Source organism: Tympanuchus pallidicinctus, unplaced genomic scaffold, assembly GCF_026119805.1.
Source record: "Tympanuchus pallidicinctus isolate F22 unplaced genomic scaffold, pur_lepc_1.0 scaffold14, whole genome shotgun sequence".
Classification (NCBI taxonomy): domain Eukaryota; kingdom Metazoa; phylum Chordata; class Aves; order Galliformes; family Phasianidae; genus Tympanuchus; species Tympanuchus pallidicinctus.
In genome coordinates, this window is record NW_026294659.1 from 233,861 (window position 1) to 243,386 (window position 9,526).

Consider the following 9,526-nt stretch of genomic DNA (forward strand, 5'->3'; position numbering starts at 1 on the left):
CTACCTTTACAGATCCATTCTCATAGTCAGATCCTTGCAGCAAATGCAGAAATGAAATCATGAAAATATTCACAGTCACCCACGGTTTGTACATTCTGATGTTTAATTCCGCAGGTTACTACGCAGTTGTTGTCATACAGCTGGAGGCGTCTCTTTTGAAATGCATTTCACCACAACAGACAAGAAAAGCTTCCAAATTTCTGTTATAAATTCGCAAAGGATTCCAACATGCGAGAGTAAATATCTTGCTCTTCACTCTTCTAAGCAATTATTTTGAACAATTCACCTAGAGACTGTAATTTCTTAGAGTAGATTTTAGATACATTCGAAAGAAAATCATGATAAGACTTTAAATAGATTGGTATCTGTATGCACGCAGCTACACTCTCACAAGTGATCAGGTACGGGTTCCAGTTAATGAAGTTACTATATCTTCCATCAGGGCACAAAGAGGTATTCAAAATCCATCTGTGGTCCAGAAGATTTAAGCAGTCTGCTCTGTTCTGCGCTCCGTGCTACAGCAGCCTCTTCAGATGGTAGCGTAATGGCCAGTGTTTTGAGCTAGAGAGCTGTAATCCAACTCTGTATTAAAACTTTTTTTCACAACCTTCGTGGAAGCTTGCAGAAGCATGTGTCTTAAATCTGATACAGACTTTGGCAGCAACACAGCCAAATTTTGGCTCTAATCCCATTTTGTCCCTACCAATAGCATAGCAGTTTTAAAACTAACTGATGCAATCTAGACTCTCATTATTTTAAAGAAGATTACCTGAAACATGAAACTTCAGCTCACGTTCTTACACAGCACACATATTTTAAGTTACTTCTTGTAGAAAAGAAGGGGAGAAAACAGAAAAGAGAGAGAATGACTTTTTTCTTTTGTGTGTTCTTATGTGGGATAGTGTTTTCTGGATAGATTTTAAAAAGAAAAGTTAAAAATGATCTTTAGTAACAAATAGAATTTGATTTCTTTAATGAAAGCTCGTGAAATCACAGACATAAAAGGAATCCATCTATTTTTCTTGCAGCAGCACAAAGTGTTGTTTCTGTCCCAAGATATAATAAAGATCTGCATACATTTCCTCTGTATATTTTCCCTGTTTAGTACCAAGACGGAGACCTAAAATTTCTATTTATAACATAGACAAAGGTTCTGATAATTATGTATGTTAAATCCATATTGTTATACTCTTGTGTAATATTTTACATCCACGAGACCTTTCGCCACTCTCTCATGGCTTAAGGTTTGTGAATTAGATCCTACAGTCGTTACCATAAAACAATCCTTTAACTAAGATTTTAGAGCACTGGTTTCCTACCTCTGACTTCCAAGCAGTGGCTCTCTTAAACATAAGCCACGTCTATGTAACAACTAGCTTGCATAATTTCTTCCTAAGTATTCTTTACAAATGGAGATTGGAGAGAAAACTATTTGAATTCATTTCTTCCAGCTGTTGCCAGTTAACTGAGCTATTATGTTTTTAAAAACATGTATGTAACTGCATTATTTTTAGCCTTGCTTTTTGCAATTTACTTTTTTTAAAGCAATCAGTTCCCCCTGTTCTAGCTGGTGGCTTTCCCCATCCGTGGTTCATCTGGTTCATCCCTCTGCCATGGTTCGTATAAGGACAGCAGGAGTTTCCCCTTCTAAGCTGAGCTGGGTGAGTTCCCTTGCTCTGCGTACCTGCTTCTCCCCTCCTGCCTTGCCCACATACACACTGCTGGCTGTGTTCATACTCTCTCACTGGCCCCACACCAACAGGGACATTCTGAGTAAGTGCTCATTGAAATACATCAACTATTTAACTTACCATTTTAAATGAACATATTTTTTCATGCTTATGTACAGTCACTTTGAGCTCTTTTAGTTTCTGCATTTCCTTTCTGATGCTGGTAGCCAACTGCTTGCAGGAACTGAAACTCTGTGGAACTAAAGTGATGCTTCTTAGCTTCAGGTGCACTACTTTAGCAGAACTAACCAAGCGAAATAATAGCACTACATCCTCAGAAATGCATGATAATAGCTCTCTATTGATCTGCAATTAAATAGAGGGGATACCTGTCCATCAGCATCTCTCATTTTATGGGAATCATTAATTGCACACAGACTCAGATTCCCAAGACATGCAGGAATCAATATGCACTTCATGCCCCGAAGCCTGGTCACTGAGTATTGTACAACTAATCTCCAGCACGGTTCAGGGATGAACCTCTTGGTTCCCTTGGGAAGGTCAGTGCAAAATCCCACCTTTTCCTCAGACACCATGGGGTCCTGGAACAAGGCAGGACCTTTCCTCCAGGCAGCGGCCAAGATGCTGCTTCTCACACGGGCATCACCAATCCTCTGCCTAAGTGGGCAGATGGAAGGGATGACCCATGCACAGCACAGAGTGTTTTGAATACCAGCTATGGAACTCGTCCTGCATCCATGAGGGCATTTAAACTGTTTTCATGAAGCAAAACTGCCTGTGTGGATATAGAGAGAAAAGCTCTTCTGGTGATGCACTCTGCAAAGCAATGATGAGGGCACACGTCTAAGGACAAGAGCATAGCTCAGCTCTCTACTCTAAATCAGGTTGAAAAGAAATGCGAACACAAGGACTCTCACACTCTCAGCCTCCTGCTGAGAGCTGCAGTGCCTTTTCCAACCCCTGTGGTACCTCCAAAACTTACCTCAGGGACTCTTAGCAATCTAGCGCAAGAAAATCAACACTGTTTGTTTTGGAAACACTGGAGGGAAACACCTCAATAATGTTTTGTTTATGCTTTAGTTCATCACTGCTGTTTACCAAATTAAACTCTGAATTTCAAATAGTTTGGAAAGACTAAACTTATGTCTTTCTGGAAGCAAAGTGTTTATAAGAGATGGCTGTCCAGCACTGGCTCCAGTGGGCTTTTTGACATGAATGCTGAACAGAACTTCTGGCACTCAGTCAAACCCATTTACAAGAGCAAGTTAGATGCTGCAGGCAGAAGATAAAAAATACTTAATCTCTCCCTTAAGGCTTAGATGCAAAGTCTAAAAGAGGAGAGGAAAAAAGAACTTTTCTAAACTGCAGTGGACTTCAAATCTAGCTCAAAGCTGTTAGCAAAAGCACTGACAAAACAAGAGGAGTCAGCTGATAAGACAACAAAGCAAGTCTCTGATGATGGCCTTTTGGGAACAGCTTCCTTTCCCATCCCTTTTGCTATTTCCCATTGTCTCCCATACAATTCAGGATTTGAACAGGGGCTCCATCTCCCATCTCCCCTCCATCTCCCATCTCCTTCCAGCACCATCTCAAGCCCACACAACTTTCTAATATTTTTTTTCTTCCTACTACTGCACTGATAATGATTTAAGTGTTTTACAATGAAGCTAAAAACTCTGAATTATTTTGAGATTGTGCCTACAGATTGCCTGCAACAGCAGTGAACAAATTTGCTGAGCAATCAAACACCTTCAGGGGCTATGCCTTATGTTTTCTTTTAATATCCAAACACAATACTGACAACATTCTAGTTTCTTTTACCTCCATTTGCTATTGTAAAACCACCTGCTCTGTTCTGTGCAGTCTCTGATTGTGTTTATTTATTTTTAACCTAGCACTGTATAAAGAAGCACTGCAATAATATTCACATGACTGTTAACATGATTCCACTTTGGTAGCTGAATGTGTAGTTCCATTGACACCAGTGATGCTAAATTCTGTTAAGTGAAATAAAACTTCATACTTCGCCACTTGTGGATAAAAAGCTGTGGGTCAGCTCTTTGCAGGAAGAACTTTAAAAAAATTTCTTAGTCTTTTCCATTGATCAGCATGGAAGACTCAAATGGATGAGCAATACAAGTGAAAACAAGTTTAAGTCTCTTCTTACAAACATTACAGGTAATTTAAAAAATATTATGGTAAGCTTATAAGTCTCTATTCCAAAGTAACAGCCTCACACTTCATAGAAACTCGGATTCATTGGTTCTTATAAACCATTTTTGTGATAGAAGATTACAGACAAACAAACCTGAAATTGGTAGATATCCCTAAGAGCAGAACAATCATATTTTGCTTATACTTACCTCTATTTTGTAAGATAGAATTTGTAGGTCAAGGACTAGGACTGCTTACCAATTTGCATTGCAATTTCTATTCTAAGGCTTCACGGTAAATAAACAGAAAAGAGACCAATACTGATGAATGGAACACACAAAAAATAGCACTATATTTGACTTCTACATTTCTGCATACATACACACCCAAGGAATGGAAGAATTTCTTGACAACATTGGACAACCCATGTTCTTCAAGCTGAAATTCTTTCATCTGATAAATTCCTTTGATTATCTGAAAATAACATATACCCACAGATAGGTTCAGACCTGCATCTCTATTTACAAGGCAACACTAATACAGAAACACCCAAAAAATGTCTTCACTGGAAGAAATGAAGCAAAGCATAAAAGGAAGATACAGACCTTTTAATACAAGAGTAAGTCATAAATCAGAAGGACTGCTCAAATGACGGACGGTTTGTGAGCATATGTCCTAAATAAACTCCATTAGGTTGATCAGTCTCAGACTGAAAAGTTAAAATTCAAGTACAATAAAGAAAATTCAGTGCCTTTATTTCAGTGTTATTCCATCGGATACTTTGTACTTGAAAACTCTGCACCGTTTCAAGCCTCAGCATGGAGTAGTGCTCAGGGAACTAATGTAGTTCCCAGTGAACATTGTCAGGTGTTTATAAGATGATTCTATGAGTAGATCTGTACAGTATCTCTAAATAATCCACTCACAGAGGAATTTTTTGTTTTTTGGAAGTAGAAAAAGAAAAATTGGATCAGTTATATGAAATATTACCAACCAGAATCTTAACAGATTCAAGGTACAGCAATTTTAGGTCACTCAGTACTCATTACTTATTAAGTAGTTATTAAAAATATTTTTGAATAAATCAAAGTTTACTGTAACAGCTACTGGAACAACAAATTTCTGCCGAATTAGCAGAATGATTGGAAGTTCACAGTAAATGACAAGCTGGATTGACAAAACTAATGGAGAAAAACACACAAAATCTGACAGCCAGGTGTGTGGCAAGCTGTGCTGGTGTGGATGTGGGGCAGCGCCCACCAGCCTGCCCCAGGACCAGCCCTGCACACCAAGAGCTTGATGCTGCATCTCGTGAGGCTGAAAAACCAGTGGGCCAGATGCCTGGGTGTCCACTGTGGGCCTCCACTGTGCTTCAGGCTGAGGTGGATGAACTGATGTCAGTAACCAATCTAGCTACATTAAAGATTGCATTAAAGATTGCAGGGGAATGCCTGCCCAAGCCACAAACACACCCATGGCTGAAGGGCAGAGGCTCTCAGCTTCAACAAAAGTGAGCCACAACATCCACAGGTTCACCTCCCCACCATGCTATGCTGAAGCCAGCTTGGAGAAGGAATGCTGCTGCTAAATGCAAGCAGCGGCAGGAGAGCTGTCAACAACAGGCAGATAAAAAACCACAGACATGTTGGGTTCAGTGATGGACACACCTTTATATTGCTCTGTCTTTGAGAGGCTCTGTCCCAGTCTCACAAAGAGTACAGCTGCCCCATCACCTTTGTCTAGTTCATGTTTGTTACTCTCAGAGCCTGGAAGGATGGAAAACCATTGTGTGGAAAACTGTGATGAGCAAAAGCGTTAGCTAGCCTAAGTATGAAGAAATTGGTGTTTCCTTCGTTTCAATGCTTCCTTAGTGTCTGTGTTTAACTCTGGGTTCTGAGGAATCTAGCCTACATTGCCCCTAACCTGGAGAGAAGAAGTTATCTCTGTATTCCTGCAACTGATATAACAATGAGAGCTCTGTATTGGCTTGTCTTCCCATCCATCTGTATTTACACAGCCTTTTATGAGGGCAGCACTGGAACAATAATCAAACTTTAATTACAAAGACATGTAATGGGATTCACAACCCTTTATTTCACTTGTGACTTTTATAAGTTGTCGTTTTTTCTCTACAAAGAAGTGAGGCAGATTAAACGGGAAGATAAAAGCATTTTCAAGGTTAAGGAGGAGAAAGAAAAGAAGAAGGAAAAGCAGGGAGAGGGAAGAAGAGAGAGAGCTCTGACCAGGGAGCAAATGCCGTATTTCACACCTGTTAAAATAAGGGCCATGTCTCCAAATCGCCTGTGAAATGTTCACTGTTTAAGTGCACCAGAGGATCCTGAACTGCTCAAATTAGATAGGTGTCCGTCTGAAAAAAACTCACAAGGCCAGTGAAGGAGGTAGATACCAAAAGGATGAATTCAAAGTCAATAGTTCAACCTGCAATCTGATGCAATAGGCAAGGGAGTTGTAACTGCAAAGCGTAGTGAGCATCTAGACTGCTTAATACCGGCTGGGTTGTGAGACTCCATCTCCCAACACAGACATTTTCACTAATAAAAGCAGCTAATAGATGAGAGAGTACATGCAGAGAAGTAGAAGCACAGAAGTTCAGAGGGAGAAAAATTTGGTACAAACTGAAACTAGTTTGTGGGAGGTATGACAGAAAGAGAGTGGCAACAGAAGTCTTTATACATTTATTTTCTACAAGTGTTTTCCCATCTTACTCTATAATACTCTGAATCAACATCTTTGGAGTAATATATATGCATATATAACAGATGGTCTGAGAACAAGTACAAGGATCATCATAATTGACTTTGCAGTGAACACCCTGAGAACATGCACATAGGGGTTTATAATGGCAGCAGAACCCTGTAAGTTAATCTCAGGATTCATATCAATTTCAGGACATTTGACTGTCACAACTTGGTAATCTGAAAATGAAACCCATCTGGTGAAACTTTAGGTTTGGAGATGGCGTGTTTTTTATTTATTTTTTGTTCACTCCCTGATATTCGTAAACATTAGGCCAATGAAAGGATAAATCAGCTAACAGATGTCAGTTGGGGAGAATTAATGTTCTATCTTTTGAGGATGTTTAGAGAAGTGAATGTGTAGTGTTAAGTGCATACATTACGAAGTTAGTCTCTGAATCTAATAGGATGATTTTTTCCACCCTTAATACATAAAAACACTTCTGCCTTTCTCCATAAAAAAAAAAGAAAACAAAAACCAAAAAAACAACATGCTTCCTGTCTTTATTACAACCAATTGCTCTCAATAATGTATTTGACAAACATAGGTTTCTGACCTCACCCTCCAATTTCTATTGAAAAAATATGAGATGGCCAACCCAACTGGCTTTTGTGAAGAGTTTTTATACCTAGATTGATAGCTCTACTCCAGCTCCATCTGCCAACTGAACCACCATCTAACACTTTGGATCCGTCATCATCTGGTCAATGATCTGTATGAAATAATCTATTCATCTCTTTTTGCCCATCACTGATATCAGGATTCAGAAAACCAGGTGCCACAAAATCATCTCAAAGGGCAGGAGGAATCCTGAAGAGGCACAAAGAGTGCCACAGCTTTCTTTCACTCTGTGCCTGCTGTTTTCAGCCCCAGGACCTGAAGGATCACCTTCCTGTCACGGTGTTGCAAAGTAGGATTTCACAAATGAAATAACAAGATATTCTTTAGTTCTTATAAACTGCTAGGTTAGTCTTTGAATGCAGTAGAGAAAATTATGCTCCATAAAGCATGCCATTTTATCTTGGGCTACTTAAGTTTTCAGGTTTGCAGAACAGATTTAAAAGAAATGATCATTCTGAGTGAAATTGTTCATGCTAATGTAAACACAAAGGTTCCCTTTCCATTGCTGACTTCAAAATTAATGCAGAGGTTGAGGGATTTACATATGTCATGAAAATTAAGAAAACACTGAGCAATATGTAATAGTAATAAGTAAAGAATGAATTTATAAGTATACTTACTAAGGACTGCAGAAAAATATAAGGAGGGTGATGAACCACAGTTATGGCTTATGACAACAATGTCAACAAATCTCTTAGTTTTATCAAGAAACATTCTTCAGACTGCAGTTATTAGGGCAGAGGTATCTAGTTCTCAGACTGAACAGTTACCATCCATCAAGATGAAGTAATGAAGTTCTGGTTTTTGTTTAACAGTTTTTTGGACCTTTGAATAAAACAGACAGTTAAATGTGAAAAAAAAATGATAAGAACTGAGTTGTAAATTCTGAAAGTATTTTTTTCCAAACACTTCTGAAAATGATTTTGCTCAGAAATACGCATAATTCATAATCAATTTAAAATACTGACAAGATTTTATTCTCAAGTGTATTCAGATAAATCGTTTTTCAAAGTCAACCCAAAATGATTCAGTAATGGAAAAAGGCCATTTTTCCTCTGTTTTCAAGCCAGCTCTGTGCAGCCGGCCTTTTCTCCAACACTGAAAAAGAATGTTAAAGAATCTTTTCTTTCACAAAATATTCTGCTGTTGAAGGGACTATGGGTAATAAATGGCTAAAATACTCTAATACATATTTAAAAAGGCACGGTGCAAAGGAGAAGAGGCTTTAGGAATTGGACGATCCTATTCAGGTAAGACCTTTATTCTCAAGACATGTTGTCAGCACAGAATGATCTCACAGTGTCCTCTGGAATCACTCAATACCATTTCAGTACCCTTTTCCAAAGTGACATATATGATTTTATGTGACAATCTGCAATTTAGATATATTAGAAGTGCCCTCTTATGAAGAACCTCCTTGGCGATTTATTTTCTCAGATAATTCCAAACAATTCTGGTCTAAACATCTCTAGAACCAGTTTGTAAATATATATATATATATATATATATAAAGCTTATGCTTTTATATGGGATTGATTTTCCTTTCTTTATTCTTCTAAGAGTTGTATGGAAACACCAATATTACATATAAATCTGTCTTCTACAGCCTGTTGCTGATGTGTCCATCTCTGCCTTCATGGCTGAATGGCAGAGCTTTGAGTACATCCCGAAACATTTAAGATTGTTTATACTACTGAAAAAAAACAAAAAAAAACAAAAAAAAAAACACCACACTCTAGTTATACAAGGCTAGATTACACATGTAAAATACATTGCTATTTACGCATAAAATGTTTACAAAAGAATTACAGAGACAGTTGCATTGATGTTCACAGGCTATTTTTCTGATCTTTTATGAATGCGATAACTGTAAAGCAAAGAGGTTTTGAAAGACAAAATACATTTTACATGTTTTTCACTTACAAATACAGCCAAATCAGATAAGAAATATTTTCCATTGCTAAACTGTGCCAAGTATGTTAACTAACAGTACAGTTCATAGGGGTCTCAACTGAAAATAGCTGTTCTAAATATGTGATCAGATTACATTTGCAAAAGCACAGTGAAAGCTACCTGGAAAGGCTGCCTTTCATTTTAAATTGTAATGTTTTCATACAGTGTCACATATACTGGTTACTGCTTCCACTTCCCAGTGGGTCTGCTTCCTTTCTCCCAGAACTAAGGATTAAGCAGCAATTCCCAGCATTTTGGGGCATACAGACCAGACCAATTTAATTACAGTGTATGTACTGAAGCTCTGATTGCTGCCTCTTGGTTGGAAGTACTGAGCAGAATTATAGATT

The 9,526-nt window shown here is 38.3% G+C and overlaps 1 protein-coding gene across 1 annotated transcript in view; it reads right to left on the minus strand.

Annotated features, from left to right (window-relative positions):
* VEGFD (vascular endothelial growth factor D) overlaps nucleotides 1–641 on the minus strand; it is a 32,221-nt gene extending 31,580 nt beyond the window's left edge. The window contains exon 1 of the mRNA XM_052674116.1: nucleotides 5–641. Coding sequence (XP_052530076.1) covers nucleotides 5–94 — 90 coding nt within the window. The 5' untranslated portion in view covers nucleotides 95–641. The remainder of the gene's footprint in view (nucleotides 1–4) is intronic.
* Nucleotides 642–9,526: the final 8,885 nt, after the last annotated feature.